The sequence below is a fragment of the Pocillopora verrucosa genome, chromosome 14 (assembly GCF_036669915.1).
Source record: "Pocillopora verrucosa isolate sample1 chromosome 14, ASM3666991v2, whole genome shotgun sequence".
In the NCBI taxonomy this organism is placed as follows: Eukaryota; Metazoa; Cnidaria; class Anthozoa; order Scleractinia; family Pocilloporidae; genus Pocillopora; species Pocillopora verrucosa.
Window position 1 is genome coordinate 21,510,012 of NC_089325.1, and position 21,649 is coordinate 21,531,660.

Consider the following 21,649-nt stretch of genomic DNA (forward strand, 5'->3'; position numbering starts at 1 on the left):
AGCTTCAAAATATGGCGTGGTCCCACAGCTTACATAAGGCCTGGCTACAAAGTAAGAGCTATTCTTTCAATTTCGGGTGAGTCACGTTGGAAAACGTCAGTTTCTTGGCGAACTTTTCCGGCATTTTTCGGCTTGTACTAAAGTGAAAATAGAACATAAAAAGCTACACGTCACAAGACTAGAAAACAATAACGAAAGAACTGCCATTTAGTTTGATGAGTGCAGTAGATGTCATCAAATTGTGATCAGGAGACGGTCCCAACGCCTCCAGCAGCGAAAAGAAGGAAAATTTCAAATTCGGACGGTGAAACAAACTCTGTGTCTCACGAAAATCACTCAGGAGATCAGGTGGTTTATAGTTTAGTCCAAACTTTTTTATCTGCATTTTTCGGTTTTCGCTGAGATCCGCGTGCACAGTGTTTAAAGGCGCTATGAGTGTTTTTTGCCCGGAATGACTTCAGTTTCAATTAACTTGCAGACCTCAAGGTCAGACGAGAATATGGATGGGCAAATGCAGATCGATGAGGGACTTTACTCCCGTCAACTGTGAGTATGAACCTCTAGTCTGTGCTTCCACGTTTGAATACATCATCCTTCTGATGATATGGCTAATTTCACACAGGAAAGGCAGATGTCGATGTTGCTAATTCCTTTAACTGTACGCGTACGTGCTAACTGTACCTTTCCCAATTTCTCAGCCACTGTGCCTTTGTTGGTCATTTTAGTTCTTGATGCCTTGAAATTATTGTTAAAAAATTAGACTTAATTTTGCGCATGTGACTTGATTAAATTTTTTTGGAATTGATGCATGTGTGCTTCCACTTTTACTATTTGTTAATCAGCGTGATATGCGTGTAACTTTGCCTCCTGGTATGGTAAGAATCAGGAAGTTTAGAACCTTTCACGGAGCAACTTCAGAATACCCCGCAACTCATTTACATGTCATTGAATAAGAATAGCGTCTATTGTGTTATGCCTCGATCTTCAAAGCCTCCCGACACATGTAAGTGAGGCGGACCAGAGTTGCGGGGTATTCTGAAGTTTAGCCCCTTTCACTTCATAGTGTGAGCCATGTGCGCAAATTACAACCATTAAGCCCAGGTTATCATGCACGAGACAACAAAGCCGATTCCTTTGTTCTGTGCAATGCTTCTCAAACAAGGCAGTTCAACTCATTTCATTGTTGCAATCTTTGTAGATCACTGCTGCTCCTGGTCCTCTCAACTTGACAAAGCATCTTGTCATCATCTAGCATGTCCCAGTCTTTGTAAACCTTTCTGATTCGCAGTTTACTTGGTTAACCCTTATACTCCCAGATCAAATTTGTCATTCTCCTTACTGTCAACCATATACTTCTTATAACGTTAGTTCAGAGAATTTAGTATGGAATCAATTAATTATCCCCAAATTGATATTTCCTTTATTCTCATCACTTATCTGGTTGATATTGTATTGATATTGTGAGGAGAAATTCTGTCTTGGTCACCTATGGGAGTTAAAGGGTTAAAAGATGAATTGGTTCTGTCAACTTAGCTGAAAATTCAGTGTGGGCCACGTAAAAGGTTTCTAAAACTGACGTTTTAAGGGTTTATCTTTTGTCAGAGGAAATCACTGAGATGAAGGGCTAATGCTCAAAACCTCAGCTTTAAAAACCTTTTTATGGTGGCCAATTTTCATCATCAACAAAGGTGATAAACCACATTATCTTGTACAAATTGTTATACCTCCTACCAACACAGTTCCACAGGTTTTAAAAAATTATCCCCGCTTAACACTTAACTCATACTTAATACTTAAGACATAGTCTGGTTTAAGCAAAAATGGGCATATATAGGTAAGTCAGTGAAAAATCAAAGAGAACTGATTAACAGAAGCTGGTGTGATCATATTGGCTGGTCATGAGTTAGAGAGGTAACATCATTGCCAAGACCATGGGACAATGGTTTTCTCACTCTAGAGGATATATATCTACCACTTACAGGACTTAGAATCAATCAATTGATTAGGCCTTTTTTTTTTTCAGATATGTTCTTGGCCATGAAGCCATGAAAAAGATGGCCACTTCTAATATTCTTATCTCAGGTCTTAAAGGTCTTGGAGTGGAAATAGGTAAGATATTCATTATGTCGCAGTCCTGATGTATTGAAACCCTATGCAAATATATCATGTTGGCATTGATGTGCCTTTCCAGAATATTGCAACCTCATTTAATGGTATTGTGTTAATGGTGAATTGTGTAGTGAGCCAAACTGCGGCAGAATTTGTCTTTTAACTGTTATGATAGATTTAAATGTACAATAAAGTAAATACAGTTATGTGTTAGGGTTCAAATTTAAACTTTGTTTGAATTTTTAAAATCAGGTGTGAGTGTCTTGTGTTCTTTTGTTTCATGTTACGATTTTATAAATATAGCAGAGTAAAAAAAAAAAAAACTGGTCTGAAAAATTTCATCACAAGGAAATATATGAACCTTAACTGACAGCATAAGTATATTTAAGTGATATATTGTTATTAGCAGTGATTTTTTCCATTTGGTTATCTGCAGCTAAGAATGTTGTACTGGGTGGTGTGAAGTCAGTTACTCTTCATGATTCAGGGAATGTGGAAATGTCAGACTTGTCTTCTCAGGTAAAAAACCCTCTTATCTTACCTCTAACATTTACTGATTAATCATCCTTGCGGTACATGGTGGCTAAGAGCTTAATGTGCTAGACTGCTCATCCAGAGGCCTGGGTTCAAGACTTAACAAGTCATTGTGCTTTTTTTTCTTGCGCAAAACACTTTATTCTCACAGTGCCTCTCCTCCACTCAGGAGTATAATTGGGTACCAGCAAAAATTGCAGGGAAGTAAGGGGGATTAATCTTGCAATGGACTGGCATCCCCATCCAGAAGGGAGTATTAATATTCCAAGTTGCTTCATGCTATGGAAACTGGAAAAAGCTCTGGCTAGATTGGCTACTTGACTCAAATGCTAACTTAGCCTAAACCATAAGACAATACAATACAAGGTGAAAAACTGAGAAAAAACTGATAAGAAACGGTGAACAGAATTTGTGGAAAAATTTTAAAGCTAAAACCTTGTTCTTTTTGTAAAATCCAATAAAATTACTTGACAGCATGACAGCTGTCAATCTTAACACACTCTGAAGACAAAGATTTAAAAGTATTATTAAATTGATTGGTATGTGTTTTTCCTATGGTGCAATGAAGTTCTTTCTTCAAGCTGAGGACATCGGCAAGAATAGAGCGGAAGTGTCTTTGAGCAGAATTTCAGAGCTCAATAGCTACGTGAACATGTCTGTTTTTACTGAGCAACTGACAGAAGAATTCTTAGGAAAATTTCAGGTTTGTTTATCATAAAAAGTGAGGCCAATATATAGTCCTATACAGTTATTGAGGATTTGGTTTCCGTACAATTGCATGCATTAAGATACATAAGAGTAGATATTGTTGTATGCCAATGCAATTAGGTCTTTGCCAAGATTTTGCATGATTTGTTGCATTTGTGCGAATATGAGTGTCATATTGTGTGTTGGTTTTATTTCTAGGAAATAATTTATTCTTTTTAATTATGTGTGACAATTCTACAATGATCATTTCATTATGTAAGACAACACGTGTTCATTGTCACTTAAGTTGGTTCACTGTGCCCTTTTGTTATGAGCACTTTGCTGAATTTTCATACATCTGCATGAACTCACCACTAATCTCTCAAATGGTGCTTTTTATTAATTTTTATAAAGTTGAACTCTTGATTTTGCAATCTTTAAACAAGTCCAGATCTTCAATTTGGCCACAGTTATGTTTTCTTAGCTTTTGAAGACTCTGTTTTTAACTGCAGTAATTAAAGCTCTTACCAGGTGATGTTTTTGTCTAGGTCATAGTGCTGACACAATCTCCTCTTGAAGAACAACTTTGGGTTGGAGACTTTTGTCATGCAAGAGGAATTAAGTTTATAATTGCTGACACAAGAGGATTGTTTGGGTTAGTATCTTGTTATTAACAAAATAGTAACAATGAAATCTATTCCAGAGTAAATGATATGTTTAAAGGCATTACACATGGTACTTTGCTCTGAGAACTTATTTTTGCCTCAGAAAGAAAATGGGTGTCAGGACACTATCAGGGAAACCTGATAAATTTTTGTGGGATTATTTAGAATAGACCATGCAGTATCCCATTTACCCAAAAGAAATGTTTTTACATAACTGAATTAAATTTCAGAAAGTATGCATTGAACATAGAGCACTGGAGGTTGTAAAACAGAATTAATGCCCATGTTGCAAATGGAGGCTATGTGTAGGTGCTTGAGGGGCCTGGGGGCTGTAAGTGCAGTTGCACTCCAAGGTGCAAGAACACCCAACTGGCCTGCCCAACCTGCAATCCAGCCCCCTATGAGCCCCCTATGAGACATGAATCAAACGCCCACAAACTCTACTGACCATATTTGCTCCTAGTCTTAAATTATGTGAAATATAATTTAACTATTTTTAAACTGCATTTTGTTTTGGTTATGATGAAGTGCCAATTTCTTTTCCATTTTTATTTCAGTCAAATCTTTTGTGACTTTGGTGAGAATTTCACAGTAGTGGATACAAATGGGGAGCAGCCAATTAGTAATATGATTTCTTCAGTTTCAAAGGTAACACAAATCCTGCATAAAGAATATAAGAAATGAGCTGCAAGGACATTGATTTGTTGAGTTGGCTTTCAAGGAGTGTATTGCATGATCAAGTTTCTCCCTACTACATGTAGGTCTTCCACTTTTAAAGACTATTGGAAAAGTAATCTGAGCAATGTTGAACTGATTAACAAACAATAAAAATCTTAGACATGAGTAGTCAATTTACTGAACATTGATAAAGTAACTTAGTTGGGTATGAATAATACTGTAAATGGTTTGAACCTGGGGGTATTTTGCAGTAAGATTTTGTAGTGTGATTGTGACAGGGAGGGTCAGTTGTCTTGAGAAGGGCTGTTGTTGCTAGTGGTGTATGTATATTTGACTGACAATAAATTTCCACTTGACTCTGATGGTGGCCTCTGCTGAGGTTGTGGAAACATTACTCATAGCTAGCAACAGTAGACCTCAGGATTACCATCACATGGGGGATCAGAATGCATGAGCTAAATTATGTAAATGAATTTAAAAAAATCCCTTATTAATAAATATATGTCATTTTTTAGGACACTGATGGTGTTGTGACTTGTTTGGATGAACAAAGACATGGATATGAATCTGATGACTATGTCACATTCTCTGAAGTTCAGGTAATGGATAACAAGATTGTAGAATCATTAATTTACTGTACAAGAGATTTTTGACAAATTAGGCTTATTACTTATAGTTTTAAGGGTGAAGCAATAGCCTAACCACAAGCATGCAAGACAAGGGTCACATTGTACAGTAAATATCCTTGAACAAACATCTTTAAGATACACTGCATATCTAGGACTTGTAGAGAGTGCACATTTTATAATAGTCATGTGCTGCTTTTTTTTTTTTCCAAGGGGATGACTGAATTGAATCAATGTGAACCAAGAAAAATTAAAGTTTTAGGTGAGAAATTCTTTCTTCTTTAATTGAAAGCTTAGTGCAATTCTAAATAAAACAATCCTTAGTAAGGTGATGATATAATTGGAACTTGATCAAATAATCCCCAGAGCCCAGTTGTATAAAGTCCAGATAACCCAGGCTATCCAATGAATAAATTGCTATTTAGCAGATAAGAGTTTGCAAAATGTACTGCATTATCCACCAGATAGAGATTTATCCAGTGGATAGCCTTATCCAAGCATCACACAACAGGGGCCAGAATGGTAAACTTCTGCCAAACAGTAGATTGTTATTTCATTATACTAATCTGAGTGCATCACTGAATTAGTATCAGTCCTATGTGCATTCATGTGTACAAATGGAGCTGTTAACCAATGAGTCCTGTTTTATTTTTATATTTCTTGTGGTTGTTAATCACAAGAAAATTCATTTGATGTCTCATTTTATTACCCTTCAGGTCCTTACACGTTTAGTATTGGTGATACCAGTGGCTTATCAGATTATGTTCGTGGTGGCATTGTCACCCAAGTGAAAATGCCAAAAGTAGTCAAATTTGTGAGTATCTTAATGACATTGTTAACAGTCTTTGTTAACTGCAAAGTGTTGTGTAATTATTGGTATGCATTACATGTAATGTCACTATCTGTCTTTTCATCTCTTTCTATTGTGTTTCTATTGGGTTCTTTGGAGACCTAGAAAATTTAAGCTGTTTTGATCTTTTAAATGATCTAAAATGATTTTTAAAAGCAGTGAACATATCAAGTTCAAGGGATGCCTCATTACCTCAGTGTTAAATAAGACTCTTCTTTTTTTTTAAAAAAGAAATCATTTAGACAGTCTCTTATGGAGCCGGAGTTTGTACTGACAGACTTTGCAAAAATGGAACGACCTGCTCAGCTTCACCTTGGATATGTTGTGAGTTTGTTATTGATTGTAGCTTTTTTTTAACATTTCCTTATTTTGTGAGATGTAGTACTTTACATTTACTTTACCCTTTCCACTTAAACATCAGTGTGTATTTTCTCCACACTGTTCTCTATAAATTTCCTTTGGTATTTACACTGAGATTTTTTTCAAACAGTCAAGAGCTTTTTCGATTAGCAATGATTTAGTCTTGTGACCTTAAGGCTTGACTCAGAGGTAAATGTGCATGTAATACTTTAATACTCAGTAATACTCAGTATTAATTTGTAAGAAGTGATTATGCAGCAAACTAGAATTTTTTAACTTTGATCTTACTTCCAAGGCCCTGCACAAATATCGAAATGAATATGGCACTCTTCCAAGACCAAGAAGCAAGGTATATATTTTTTAAACTATATTTAGCAGTAAGTATATAATTTTTCTAATTTGTATAGAACATTTGCATTTTCCTATTAATGTCTCTCTATCTTTTAAAACTTATTTTTGTTATTGGAAGGCTGTAAAACCCAAAACATGAATTCCATCCTTTCTTTAATGAAGGAAGATGCAGAAAAGTTTGTTGCACTGGCCAAGAAGCTTAACTCGGAGAAGATATGTTCACAGGTGAGGAATACTGCTTCTGCCCTGAGTAGATTTACCCATTTGTTGGTTAGATTAATCAAGTATTTAGTCATATATCAATAACTGTACTATGAAGCTGTTAATACTTTTATTTTAAAACAGAGTTGCACAAAATTATCGCGTGAAAATAATTTCTATTAATTACTTTGGGGATTGATTTATTTCATCATACTGCAAGCGGAAAAAAAGGAAATTGGAAATTTCATTTTGGGTTGCTGGCTAAGATTCCAATGATTGGTCTTAATAGAAAGCAGTGTTAGCTAAATTGTATTTGTATTACTAAATAATATCAGTTGTGAAATCATTCAGTGATTAAACCTCACTAATTTTATATTAGATATGCATGAAGTTTAATTATTATGTCACTCAATTCATTCATCTTTTTTTTCTCCTTGCATTGTGTTCTTTTGTATCATTCAGGTGGATGATGTTGATGAGGGTTTGTTGACACAGTTGGCGTATAATGCCAGAGGTGACATCTGTCCTATGCAGGGAGTTATTGGAGGAATTACTGCACAAGAAGTGATGAAGGTATAAAAATACAGTAGCATGTCTGTCTTGTAGTCTAAAATGAATTTTTTTTTCTTGAATTTTTTTTTAACTAAAGAATAGTGTGCAGAGAGGTTTTTCTTTCATTTCCATTTTTTTTCTTGGTGATGATCATATGAACACTTTTGAGTTTGAAATGCAGGGAAATATCATATGAACTGCTGATTGTCAGTGAAGATGCGCTAGCATAATGCCATGCTCATGATCAGACCTACTTTTCACAAAGAAACAATCCTTTTTGTTCTGTGCAGTTTTATTGTAATTGATTAATAGGTCATAGAAATTGAGTAAAACTCTTCTACTTCTTGAGGTGACTCTCTTAACTCTGACTCTTTTTAGGCTTGCAGTGGAAAATTCAACCCAATCTTTCAGCTACTCTACTTTGACAGTCTGGAGTGCTTGCCAGAGGAAGGAGACATTTCTGAAGCTTCATGCCAACCAGTAAGTTGATCAAAATACATTACAGTCAATATTTATGGACTGGTCAGGGGTGTAATACCTTTACTTGAGACTATTGTACATAATTATTGCTTTGGTGAATGTTATTTTTTCCTTAGACTGGATCAAGATACGATGGTCAGATTGCTGTTTTTGGAAGTGACTTCCAAAAGAAGTTGTCAGATCAGAAGTTCTTCATTGTAAGTGTTGAGTCATTATTATGCTAAAATAAATATTTATGATTCATTAAGTACAGTAAATCCAGAATTTGTATGGGTTCTGGAAAACCTGGAAAGTCCTGGAATTTTTTCTGGACATTTTCCAAGACTAGAAAAAGACTACAGGTCCTGGAAAGGTTTAAAGTGAAATTTGAAGTCCTGGAAAAATCAATTTAAGTCCTCGGAAAGTTGTCAAAATTAAGTACTGAAAATGAGTACATACCTGGTAAATGATCTATCTTTGTGTAATTTAATTCATCGGGCAATTATCTTTAAAAGTAAGAGTGGGTTGTTACAGTGAAGTGTTGATAAAACTTAACTGTCATCTCTCTAAATGTAAATTTAGCAGTAATCAAAATGCATCTTTGTCTTTTTAAATCTTTTCTTGCATTTCTTTCTCCTTGTAGGTTGGAGCTGGTGCTATAGGATGTGAACATCTTAAAAACTTTGCTATGATAGGATTGTCTTGCAGTACTTCAGGACACTTGTTTGTCACAGATATGGACACCATTGAGAAATCAAACCTGAATAGGCAGTTCCTGTTCAGACCGGCTGACGTCCAGGTACGCTTTAACACTCGGTTACATTAACTTGTTACCTTTTGGGCAGTTTGTGTCTAGTGCATCAGTATTGAGCGCTAGATCTGATTAGATATGAAGGCCTGACAGGAATCATTATGTGATGCATGTATCTCTTAGAGTGCTTTTCCTTGCCCAGGAATATGGAAAATTGTCAACAAACTGTCGGCATGGAAAACATGATTTGCTGGAAGTTTTTGTCACAACTGTTTCTCAAACAGTGTCCAATGTCCGCAATTTTTTTAATTTTACTTTTTTATAAAAAAGTATTGTTTTAATTGAAGATTGAATTTTGTCATTTTTTTGAAAATTGTTTCTGGCCAGAAAATGAAATCAGAAGTTGCAGCCAAAGCAGTGAAGGTGATGAACCCTGAACTTAACATTACAGCACACCAGAACAGAGTTGGACCAGAAACAGAAAGTATCCTTTACGCTGCTGAGTAAATTCTTCATTTTGTAGGATTTGTGTCAGTCCCTACAGTTTTCAACAGAAAATGTTATACAAACCTTGTTAGCTACCTTTAACTGCTTGGCTGCGTATCAGTCAAGAATTCAAAATTGGCACAATCTCCCGGTATCAATGAAGATAACTAAGAGTACTGATATGCATTCCCAATTACCCTTGCACAATCTAGGAATGCAAGTAAGTAGAGAAACGAGTTAGTGAAGAGAGTACAGCCAACAGATGAGAACCAAATTTTTCAGCTGAAAACTGGTTACAATTTGCTTTTCAGAGTTTCCTATGATGATTGCGCGGTGAGCCTGTAGAATTTCGATGATTTCGTTTGTGAAAACATTATCTCCTTAACTGTATAAGAAATATACCATGACGATTTCTTTGAGGCACTTGATGGTGTTGCAAATGCCTTGGACAACATTGATGCTAGTAAGTGTCGTGTCTCTTACGTTTAATTCTACATAACTCGTGTGAATTTTGACAACTTAGAGGTAAGCGCAGCTTTCTTTAACGCCTGCCTCATTCATCTTCCACTTCGTTCTCTTACACCGGTAATGGTGTTTAATGCGAGTCAACGGTTTAATAAAGAAAATATGGAATTGCTTTTCTTAGCACTTTTAGCTATTAAAAAAAAGTATAAACGGTACGGTTGATGAAATTTTATTCTCTGTTCAGGAATGTACATGGACAGGAGATGTGTTTACTACCACAAACCACTCTTGGAATCAGGAACTCTCGGGACAAAGGGAAATGTTCAGGTACTGTATCAGATCCGGAGGGAGTTCACGGTCTCGTTTGTATTGTTTTTACCCCTTACAAGAAAATCCTTCAACCTGTCCTTGTTTTTAGGTTGTGCTGCCATTTGTGACAGAATCTTACAGCTCCTCTCAAGATCCCCCAGAGAAATCCATTCCTATCTGTACGCTGAAAAATTTTCCAAATGCTATTGAACACACTTTACAGGTAAATTGGGAATCTTTTGAAAGATTCAAATGTTCTAAAACTTATTTTACTGGTATATCAAATTGACACTAATTCAACTGGTATAGCAACACTGATCTCCTTCAGCAGTGTCCCAGCAACTCTTTCTTTAAATTTACTGTAAATAACAGTAACACGATTGATGTTTGAGACAGCAGTTTTTTTTATAAGGTCTATTCGATGAGTTACCGTTTTCACTCTAAGTTGGACCAGAAATGAATTTTTCCCTTCAAAATGTCAAAATGGTTTCAAGCAAAAAGTAGACGAGAAGAAAGAAAAATACCATCGAGGGGGTAACGGTTAGTTTGATTCTAAATATCTGAGCCAGAATTAAAAGAGATGAAGGGCAGATAGTAGGGGCCGGTTATTTATGCGAGGTCTAACCCAAACCGCGGTTTTACGCAAGCAGTGGGCTTCAGGCTTTCACTATAGTAGGGTTGATTTAATTAGATGTTCTTCCACTGTTTCGGCCCTCTTGGCACTGTTCACAGAAATGAGTGTTGTACTAAATTGAAGATGGCTCAGAACGCGGTTTTGTTAAACAGCGGCCAAACTTTGTTAATTAACCGGCCTTGGGAGTTTGAGGGTCGAATGAAGTATTTCCACATTTCATTGAATCCCTTTTAAAAGATGCAATTTTTTTGCCTAAGGCTATTTCACATCTTTACAGTTCTGATATAAAGTTCCCGTGATTCATGCCGTACGATGCATTTCGTTTAGTCTAAGTTCATTTCACTTCTTTCTTGCAGTGGGCAAGAGATGCGTTTGAAGGACTATTCACTATTCCAGTGGAGAATGTCAACCAGTTTTTGAGGTGAGAGGCAAACTCAACCAAAGTCTTGAACAGGAAAATTTCATGGTCGCAATCCTGTAACATGACAACATTAGTGTCGACTGTGTATTTTGATCGTTCGTGAGAAGGAAGTCCCTCAAACAATTTGGTTATTGTGGCTAACGTCTCAAAAATCTTGAATGGAAAACATCATCAGAGTCTTCTGATCGATCTGTTGATAAATTCCACTCGGGTTTTCGAAACGTTATTTATTGTCACCTTCAACAGTCTCTTTTAGGACTATCCTCTCCCCTCCCTCGCTAACACCTGCCCCACCCTCGACTAATCTCGATCAATCTGCTCGCTTTTTGCTGCTGTTCAGGCCTTTCTTCAAACAAGTTGCTCTTCAACATAACCACTTTCACAATTATCGACATCTACGATCCACGACAGATACAACTATTCTCTTTGTATGGTGAAAACGTTATCCCTTTTCAACTATACGAATGTGTGATCTTTTTAAATCACAAGAACTAGATAGAGAGAAGTAGAAGAGAGAGTTTATAATCTCACCTTCAATTCATGGTCATGGCCAGGAAGGGAGGAGAGAGGGTTTATATTTGTGTGCTAGTTACATTAAGAATTATTATAATCACCAATCTACTGCCTGGCACTTACTGTTTTATATCTTCAATGTGTAGTGACCCCAAATTTGGTGAGAGAACAGACAAACTTCCTGGGATGCAGGCGGTGAGTTATTAAAGAACACTGTCCTTCACTGAGATAAAGAAAAAAAAGGAATAAAAAGTATAGGACCTTGATTTATTGAGCGAGAAAGATGGTAAACGCGCTGACTTTTCATGGTACACGGCTGGTATGCCTCTGCGCATCCCAATGTCCTAACGGTCAGCATGCTATCGAGGCTTGGCTGGGTTAATGAGTTGTGTTCCTTGGCAAAACATTTCATGCTTGCAGTACCCTTTTCCACTCAGGAGTGTAAGCTGTCGGGGAAATCTGAATTTCTGGTGGTGGGGGGAGGGGTGGTATCCTATCTGGGAGGAGTAGTAATACTCCTTGTCCAAACGGGATGAATCACGTGTCTCAAGTATTGACTTCACCTTACCTGCTAATCCTCCTGAACGGAGAGTTGGTGTGTGGCCGATAATCCCATTTCTTAGTTTTCAGTTATTCATTTGCCCTTTGTTTCCTATTTATTTCTTAGACTGAAATCTATGACAGCATCAAGAAATGTTTAGTTAGCGAGAGGCCAGTTGACTTTGCAGACTGTGTGAGATGGGCCAGGTTACAATTCCAGGAAAATTATGTCAACACGATCAAACAACTCCTGTACAATTTCCCTCCCGACCAGGTAAGTACAGTTTTTAATCTTTCTTATTTCTCGCTCTTAGCACTTTTAAAGTTTATTGAGTAGGACTAAATATTTGTGTAACTGGAATCCTGGGAAAGATCAAACATTACAATTGAAATAATTTATTCTGTTAAGCTCGAATTTTCCAATGACATAATCCAGGGATGTAACGGATGTTTGATAAAACCCATCTAATCTGGTGATCAAAACTCGATGAATCTTCTTCAGATAATCCAACATTATCGCTGTGGCCAGGTCTTTTTCTTTCAATCATGAAAATTAAAGTGCATTCCCGGAAAAAAAACCTGAAAGGATAGTTTGTCAGGGTAGACAAACTGTTGCACAGCAATGGTTTCAGTCATTTGAGTTTCCAAACCATTTTGATGTGCCTGTTCTTGTTTCATAACAGTTGACAAGTTCAGGACAGCCATTTTGGTCCGGTCCCAAGCGATGTCCTCATCCACTGGAATTTGATCCGCGTGATGTGAGTTCAGGGGAATTTTGTTTTTTTATTTTAAGATATTGTCTTTAAGGGTGTCAATGAGTGAATAATTTTTATTAAGGAAAGGTTTTTTTGGGAGTGTGATAGATGAAGACCCAGTAAATCTTAGGAGTAAGGCGATTAAATGATTTAAAATACTCGAAAAAAGAAAAAATGAATTATCCTCACAAGGATAATGGAGAGTATCTAAGAGAGAGAGAGAGAGAGAGAGAGAGAGAGAGGAATGAAGAGAAGACTGATTTCCATATCCGCTTTGTTTCGCTACTTCTTTTCTCTGCAGTTAGAGAGCTTCGAAAAGGCAGAGAAAAAAGGCTTCTTAACTGTGTGCTCTTCGATAATTGTTTACACGTACCATTGTTTTTAATGTTTAGAAAACACACATGGACTACGTCGTGGCTGCGGCGAACTTGAGAGCATTCATGTTTGGAATCAAAGGTAAACTCGTTATGTTCACGAAAACATGTGAAGCTCGCGAAAATTCGTTTCTGGGAGTCACACGATCGCTGCAAACTGTCGCCCTATTGTCTTCTTTCTTCTGTCTTCTGTGTGTCTTTTTATTTGTTTCTTGCTTAGCTTTACCGTGCATTGGTTTTAGTTCCTTTTTTTAAGTTAGAGTTCTTTTGTTTGTTGTTGTTCATATTTTTAATTTTGTTGTCATTGCCGTTGTTTGGCTAGAGGTTGAGTGGCATTTTTTTTTTCTCTTCTCCAAGGTGGTCTAGTTACTGTATGTCAAAACTATGAATTTATACGTTTGATAGTAACACGTTTCGTTTGTTTTTTAAGGTTCACGAGACCAAAAACTCGTACTTGATTCTCTTAAGACGGTCAAAGTGCCAACCTTTGAACCGAAATCAGGTTAGTTTTCAGGGTGGGTTGGTTTGTTTTTAACTTTTGGGTCAGTTCATTTTTCTTTCCTGATTTGTTGTGATCCTCTCGTATTCTTTCTGAAAGGTGTGAAAATTTCGGTAACTGACGAGGAAGCAGCTCAGGAGAACTCTGGGTCTGTTGGTGAGTTGTTTTTGTTTTATTTTCAAGTTTTGAGTCCCTGCTATTGGGACCATATACTTTCTTTCTGCGAAAACTTTTACTTCAAGTGACGAATTTTCGATATGGGTCGTGATCGGGATGGGGTAACCACGCCTGGTTAGTTCATGTTGTAGAGCGCCGAACTGTTGTGTGGAAAGTCGAGGGTCGAGTTCTCCACTAGATCAACACTCATAGTCTTAAAATAATTGAGGAGAATATTCTGCCTTTGCTATGATGTTCGCAAATGGTTAGATATTCTATTCTTCTCGGATAAGGACGGTAAACCGTAGGCCCCATCCCCAGAATTTTCACCGTTTTGGTTTACAGGGGACGTTAAAGAACCGAAGCACTTCTCGCAAAGAGTGGGGGGCGTAGCTCTCGGTGTTGTGGTGTAGTCTTGATATTGTCTATTCAGGTCCCCATTTAAACCAGCTTGAAAGCTGAACTGGGCCCAACTATCGCAAATAATTTAATAAGTAAGAATTAAAGGAGGCTGAAAGATTCATCCGCTCATATATCACTTCTTCACAGATCAAGACATCCTTGAAGTGACAAAAGCTGCAGTTCTTGCCGTAAAGGAGCAGATGCCAAGTTTTAAGATGAATCCTGTTGACTTTGAAAAGGTTTGTTATTTGTTATTGAAATCATTGAAAAAGGCTTTCGTCGACTTGAGATTCAGAACTTGTCAACTCCACGAGTGCCGTTATTCTCCTAAATAAGAGTTGCTGTAAGCTTCTTCGGCTTCTTTCTTCTGCTGTTTACGAGGAAGCTGTTTGAAGCGAATTGGTGTTTGAAATCGTCACCTGATTCAATTTTAAATTGACATTTGCAGGATGATGACACGAACTTCCATATGGATTTCATTGTGGCAGCATCCAACTTGAGAGCAGCTAACTACGAAATCCCACCAGCTGACAGACACAAGGTACACACAGACGGTGACGATGATTAAAGGGTGGTGCTAATCATGTTTCACAGAAAGTAACTTTATCACAACAGACTTGTTTGGAGTTAGAAGTTCTTTTCCTTAGCGCTAACCATTTGACACGTGTCCGAGACGTGATACCGCTTGTACAGAATTTCACCTCTAATAATGATATCTTTAGTAAACATTTCTTCCACTAATATGTGATTTGTTAAAAAAGAGTGTTACGGAACAATAAAAAATCGTGGTTCAGGGCGTATCAAAGTCTCGTCGCGTCAGAAACTCCATTTCACGGGGAAAGGTCAATTGTCATACCTTCTGTTCCCTCTTCACAGAGTAAGTTGATTGCCGGTAAGATCATCCCAGCTATTGCCACTACAACTGCCTTGGTCAGCGCTCTGGTCTCACTGGAGCTGTTCAAGGTAAGTAAGAGATCTCGTCTGTCCTGAGCTCTAACCTGGTGCAAGATAAGAATTGAAATACTTTATTGATTTCTTTTGTTGGAATTTTAGATCGTTCAGGGAAATAAGAAACTGGAGACCTTCAAAAACGGATTCATCAATCTTGCTTTGCCATTCTTTGGCTTTTCAGAACCAATCACTGCACCGAAAAACAAGGTAAGACTTCTATACTTTTTCCGACCAATGCACGCCAGCATCAAATTGAGCGGGCTCAACGTTAAAAAAAAAATTAACTAGGAAAGTTTAACGCAAGACCCTTCTAAAATAACAAACAAACAAACGAGCAAAAACGTAACAGAAAGCAAACCTTACCGCCTGCCAACAGAGGTCAAAGTTCTCAAGTGAACTGATTCATGGAGTTCTTATTTAACTTTCTTGCTATTGGCCGTGGTGGTTACTTTGGTACGATGCTTTTTTTGAAAAGCGTTCTAAGCCTTGCACTCTATCTTTACAGTATTACGAAAACGAGTTTACACTCTGGGATCGATTTGAGGTTAACGGACGCAAGGAAGACGGAAGTGAGATGACCCTGCAGGAACTTTTTGACCTCTTCCAGGTATATTTTGAAAGACCCATCTGTACAAAAAACATCGTTTTGATTGTCTGGTTTTTTTCAGTGGACGATTTTCGACCTTCAAAATTTGCAATGTATTTTGGGTATCAAAGAGCTGTGTATGGCTCATTATGAACTACTGAGCTAAAGTTAAGAGTGAACTTTACTTCCAAACAAAAACATTTTCCGCGCAGATTCATGTGACCATAAGTAGTTCTACCTTTATATTCCCTCGGCTCTGAAACTCTTACAACGTGCTCTGATCAGTCGGTGTTCCGCGTTTTTATTTACCGATCGGAGACACACTTGCCCTATTGCTGCGCAGTAGGCGCGCAGATCAGAAAATTGGGCACTACTGTTCGAAACGGCGCACGCGCAAAAGTAGTTTCCAGTTCTCATCGTTTTATTGGGAAGCGTTATTAGGGAAGTATTACGTGACATGCCATAGAACGGCTGTGAAGGAGAATAGCACTAGTAAAGTGTAATGTACGTTTCATCGCCTTCGTGACTGCCTCTACAATTTTCTAGCTGTCAAATTGCCTTCCCACAGGCTAGTTCTGCCACGCCAAATCAGATACCAACTTGCAACTTAGTCACATGAGTTTACCCTCCCTTGATGTTGATAAAATTGATTTTCTCTTAGTTCATTATGACATAACTAGTACTTTCCTTTGCAATATAACTCTAGTTTTAATTTTAAGACCCTCGAATAAAAAGGGTTCATTCGTGAATAAAGGGGGTCTTGGGTCTTTCTAAAGAAACTGTGGTGCTGCGCCGGTGGGAGAGTATAACAGGGTAACGTGGTATGATCATCTGAATTGATTACGTGAATTGGCCACCGTAAAGAGTTTAAAGGCTAACATTTCGAGCGTTAACCCATCGCCAGAGCGATTGACGTTATCAACTCAGTTGATGACACTAAATTACCCTGTCATTCTGAAATAGTTTGTCGATGGGGCAGCTTTTATTCATAGGAATACCAACTGTCCACCTAGATGGTCCGTTGATGAGTGTTATCTTTACATTGTTGATCGACGAACAATTGTTTTTATACTTTTCACTCTTAACAGAACGAGCATCAACTCGAAGTAACGATGCTTTCACAAGGCGTTTGTATGCTTTACTCGTTCTTCATGCCTCCTGCCAAATTGAAGGAAAGACTACAAACTAAGTATGTCACCTTTGGTTTTCTTTTGTTGTTTTCTAATGTGGAAATAAGTTACAATATCATTTAAGACGTGCGCCAACATTCGGTTCTCACCAGTACGCAGTATTTTTTTTCTTGTAATCACCTGAGCCTATTTCACGATTCCAGCATTTCCGTTTTTTATTTACATTTTGAAATCTCCTAATTCAGTTTTGTAACTGAAACAATATATGCGCTTTACTTTTTAGTTTGATAAACTTTTTAATAATTTTTTCTCGCGTGTTTTCCCTCGTGAACAGAGTTTCTGAAGCGGTTGAAAAGGTATCCAAGAAGCGAATTAAACCTCACGTTAAGGCCCTGGTGCTCGAGCTGTGCTGTAACGATAAAGATGGAGAAGATGTCGAGGTCCCGTATGTGCGCTATCGCTTCCGGTAGACTCACATCTGAACACCTAAATCTAGTTCCCAGTCGCCTACTTGAAAAGAACAGTAGATAATTAGATGAAATGTATCCAAACGAGGCTAGTAGCCCGACGTTAGCAATATTGTACTAGATCTGAAAACTTTTTTCGGTTGAGTTTGTTAGCACCAGATGTGTGAAAGCAGTCTCATTTAATAAAGAAAACGACGTAAATAGTAATGATGGCTGTTTCCTAAGATACCTTCGAAACGGCGAAGTCAGAGCCTACCCTGGAGTGTTTTTGTTCTGTTAATAACAGACAGAAGAGCTGGGATTCGATTATAATACTACGGTGAAGTGAACTTAAAAAAAAATGTAAATGCCATGAACGCAAGTAGCCTCCAACCCTGCATCGGAGCATTCCCGCATCTGTCAAAGAAAGGGTTCAATCCATTCAGACTCGACTCGAGCTAGTCCAGTCCAGAGCCAATCCTAAGCTGTATGGATTTATTCTTCAGCCTCCCTCTCTCTCATTCAGACAACCACAGAGAAAAGCTTCGTGAATTTTACTCGAGAAAACTAAGCAATAAAACTGGGAATGTTCGATGAATATGGGAGCAAAATGGGTAAAATCCTACGGTCAGGTTTGAGTGATCGTTGCTAATGGTGTATTAATGAGGAAAATTATTTTCAAGTCGGATGTCCTTTTTTTTTTTTTTTTTTCGTTTCTAGCCTTCCGTGTGCGCAAAACTGACATCAGAACACTAACAACTGCTGCAAAACATTTTTGCGGGCTAACTGCCAACCGCAAATTTAACAACCACTTGGTCGGGTGAATTATCTTTGTTCGCCGTCACCTCTTATAACTTTCTCAGCTGCTCTTTGGAGGGTGTTAAGTTACATTCCGTAGGGTGTCACGCTCCTCAAAGAAATACTACGAAGGAGACTTACTTGTGACAAATACTGCTGAAGCATAGCCTGTGGTAGGCTTCCCCTCAACTTGAGGGAAATTGTAGGGTGGGAATCTTTTTGTTTCGATCTCTTCGAGGTTAATGAGGTCTTGTTCATGGAAGAGGTCCAGAAATACGAGTGCACACAGCAAGTTTTCGAAGGACTGTAAACATAAGTATATATGGGCGAAAATTCGGTTTCGATACTCCCCTTTGGATGTCCCTCTTTGCTCAAAACAAACTTTGATTTCTGAGTTTCACTACGTTGTGTTATCAGTTTATGGTCCGCTTTTACGTTTGTTTGGCACTGATTGTTCATTGACTGAAATTAACTGCGTGTAGAGGAAGATTAAAATTCAATCTAAAAAGAGTGATAATAATAAAAACAAGTGCTTTGATCAGAGGAATTTCATGCTAAAGCTTCAAAGACGCGATCGGATTTATTTTTATATCCAGCCAACTTTAATTATTGAAATCTGGTATTTACATTGTAACAAAGTGTGAGGCCTTATGAATAAAATATAGACGGACTTATTTGTAAGTGTAAACTTGAGAACACGAAAAATTTGCAAATGAATATTAATCACCTTGACTCTGTCAAACTCGACGTAGGAACTAATGCAAATTTGGCTGAAATAAAGTTCAAGTCAAAGATGGTTTGAATTAATTCTTATAGCTACTTTGTGGCAATCTTCTCCGTTTCTGCCATCCAAATCTCAACAAAGCTTGCAACGTTATGTGTGTCCCGAGTCGCCGATAAGCATCCATTTTCTAAACAGCAAATTCGGTTTCAACGAAACAGAATTGAGAGCGTAAACCCTCTCTTTGCCTCATTTATCAGTCACACTCAAAGTATTACGGAGACTTGCCAAGTTTGACCCGATCGTTCGTTTGTGCTTGCTTGGCAATCTTTCCTAGTTTGGTGAGATTTTGGATGAGTCACAATAGAATTTCTATTATCCAACAAAACGCCCTATCGTTTTTCCTAGTTGGTCTTTCAGTCTCACAATTCTCAGGCAAAGCCTGCAGCCAACTGAAACTAGCTTAGCGTTGTATTATTCTCTCCTGTCTCTATTGATCATCAGTGAAATTCTCCCAAGTGTCTGACACGAAAAGTCTCGCAAAGCGAAGAAAGTAAACAAATCAGGTTGTCTTAGAAAGGCTGTCATCGTAATGTGAAAGCCAATGTGTTAAAACCAAGCTGGTGAACAAGACACTTCAATACATTCTGTCACGGTATGCTTCCTCTTACCTCGCGCTGTCTTTCCACACTTTTGGCTTTATATGCCTTAACCCCAGCTGCACTTAGTAATAAACCTACCTTGCCGACGTCGTGCCACAATGTGTACAATTACAACACGTTTAACGCGGGACCCAACAAGGAGATGAAGAAACTACTGCTGGAGATAAAAACACAACTGACTGACCTTCAGAAGACAGTGAACGGTATACAAGGAACGAAACCTATTGGAAAAGGTGAGTATTTGAATTTTTTTTTTCTACTGACTGTTAAGGATCGGTAATTATCTATTGCAGGGGGTGGGTTGGTGAGATTTTGGTTGAGTCACAATAGAATTTCTATTATCCAACAAAACGCCCTGTAGTTTTTTAATAATCCTCCTCTCATAAGAACATAATTTTCATGATCTCCCTCCCATATAGTGGTTATGCGCAAATACCAATATCAAAAATCTTTGCTGGTAAATGCTCTTAATATATACAACAGAATTTGATCAAAGTTTGACCTTTACAGAAACAGCAAGTTCCTTTTTTTTAACGAGGAGGTGAATGGGCTGAAAGAAACGCGAAATGATCTTAGGTCACCCCCCCCCCCCCTTCCCCATTATATTCTATTAGCAACCACTGAGCCCTCCTCCCTTCCCTCTAAGTGATTCCAATTCCCCTCTTCACCCTCCTACCCAGACAATAAACAATGACCGGTCGGTTTGTAGGATTTTTGATTGCTTGATTATTTGCACAATGTGTTTGCATACAATTCATATTTTGACAATTGGCTTACTTTTTCATTATTTTATTTTCAAGATCTGCAAACAAGCCTGAAAAAATCTGTAAATCTGTAATAATCCTTCTTTAATTTTTTTTTTCGCAGTTTACAAGAACTGTGCAGAGCTGTACAAATCCGGTCAAAGAATCAGCGGTGTTTATACAATCGATCCTGATGGCTCAGGTGCCTTTGATGTGTTCTGTGACCAAAAGACAGCCGGTGGGGGGTGGACAGTGTTCCAGAAGAGACAAGACGGTTCTGTTGATTTCTTCCTTGGCTGGACCGACTACAAGATAGGGTTTGGTAATCTGAATGGAGAATTTTGGCTGGGACTGGACAAGATAAACCGCCTGACTAACAGTGCGAAGTTTAGGCTTCGTGTCGATTTGGAAGACACTAAAGGAAAGACAGCGTACGCCTCGTACGATTACTTTGCCGTCACCAGTGAGAAAACAAAGTACAAGCTCAGTCTTGGAATTTACTCAGGTAAGCTTATCTATTGAACTTATGAATCTACGCGATTACAGTAGTTTGACTGAATGGATGAATTCTTTAAGGATATTCATCGTTTGTCAAATTTACCTCAGGAATTGCTGGCGATTCTTTAAATCGGAGTCGTGGATGCCCCTTTTCAACCAAAGATCAGGACAATGACAACTGGAGCAAAAACTGCGCAGATGATTTAAAAGGAGCCTGGTGGTATAACGACTGTAGTTATTCGAACCTGAATGGTGTCTATCATCATGGATCAAACTCACTTCCTTCAGCTCTGAAGTGGTATCACTGGAGGGGTCATCGCTACTCCGTCAAGAGAGCTGAAATGAAGATTAGACCTGTAACTTTTTAACATCTGAGGACACTGAGCACATTGTCAAAACATTGAAAGCATTGTAAACTCTGACGATGCTAATAAAATGTAATGGTATTAAAACTGCTCTGCCTTGCAGTTTTTGTATCCTCCTCCTCTTTATTTCATCTAAACTCTCTTTCCTTTATTTCTATCTCTGCCACCTTCAGCTAAGCTTATTTCCTTCTACCTTTCCCTCCATTTTTGAACTTTCTCTCTTTCTTTCCCTGATTTTCGTTATCCTCTCACCTGCTTTTTTTTTTTGTTTTTTTTTTTCTCTTAGTTCCCTTCTTCTCTTCTCGTTTTTCTTGCTTTTTTTCCTCTCGCTTTTCTCAGGTCTCATTCGCGTAGTTCCTCGTTCCCTTCTTT

The 21,649-nt window shown here is 37.9% G+C and overlaps 2 protein-coding genes across 2 annotated transcripts; both read left to right on the forward strand.

Moving 5' to 3' along the window:
• The first annotated feature begins 63 nt into the window (after nt 1-63).
• Nucleotides 64-17,718, forward strand: LOC131795903 (ubiquitin-like modifier-activating enzyme 1). The gene is made up of 35 exons (XM_059113506.2): nt 64-348; nt 479-546; nt 2,024-2,109; nt 2,546-2,628; nt 3,212-3,346; nt 3,879-3,985; nt 4,553-4,643; nt 5,189-5,272; nt 5,513-5,561; nt 6,016-6,113; nt 6,381-6,473; nt 6,805-6,858; nt 7,023-7,085; nt 7,524-7,634; nt 7,992-8,093; nt 8,210-8,290; nt 8,716-8,871; nt 9,211-9,307; nt 9,704-9,772; nt 10,019-10,101; nt 10,193-10,306; nt 11,074-11,138; nt 11,798-11,846; nt 12,319-12,465; nt 12,875-12,949; nt 13,339-13,402; nt 13,751-13,822; nt 13,919-13,975; nt 14,525-14,616; nt 14,826-14,918; nt 15,254-15,340; nt 15,431-15,535; nt 15,834-15,935; nt 17,003-17,103; nt 17,379-17,718. The coding sequence occupies exons 1-35, from the start codon at nt 229-231 to the stop codon at nt 17,512-17,514; spliced, it is 3,189 nt and encodes a 1,062-aa protein (XP_058969489.2). The 5' UTR covers nt 64-228; the 3' UTR covers nt 17,515-17,718.
• A 1,918-nt stretch (nt 17,719-19,636) lies between these two features.
• Nucleotides 19,637-21,366, forward strand: LOC131795932 (microfibril-associated glycoprotein 4-like). The gene is made up of 3 exons (XM_059113540.2): nt 19,637-19,904; nt 20,539-20,919; nt 21,021-21,366. The coding sequence occupies exons 1-3, from the start codon at nt 19,667-19,669 to the stop codon at nt 21,278-21,280; spliced, it is 879 nt and encodes a 292-aa protein (XP_058969523.1). The 5' UTR covers nt 19,637-19,666; the 3' UTR covers nt 21,281-21,366.
• Nucleotides 21,367-21,649: the final 283 nt, after the last annotated feature.

Coding starts and splice junctions, on each gene's coding strand:
- LOC131795932 (XM_059113540.2), top strand. CDS start 19,667: ATGCTTCCTCTTACCTCGCGCTGTCTTTCCACACTTTTGGCTTTATAT. Junction 19,905..20,538: donor AACGAAACCTATTGGAAAAG/GTGAGTATTTGA, acceptor TTTTTTTCGCAG/TTTACAAGAACTGTGCAGAG. Junction 20,920..21,020: donor CAGTCTTGGAATTTACTCAG/GTAAGCTTATCT, acceptor AATTTACCTCAG/GAATTGCTGGCGATTCTTTA.
- LOC131795903 (XM_059113506.2), top strand. CDS start 229: ATGTCATCAAATTGTGATCAGGAGACGGTCCCAACGCCTCCAGCAGCG. Junction 8,291..8,715: donor CAGATCAGAAGTTCTTCATT/GTAAGTGTTGAG, acceptor TTCTCCTTGTAG/GTTGGAGCTGGTGCTATAGG. Junction 15,536..15,833: donor TCACTGCACCGAAAAACAAG/GTAAGACTTCTA, acceptor CTATCTTTACAG/TATTACGAAAACGAGTTTAC.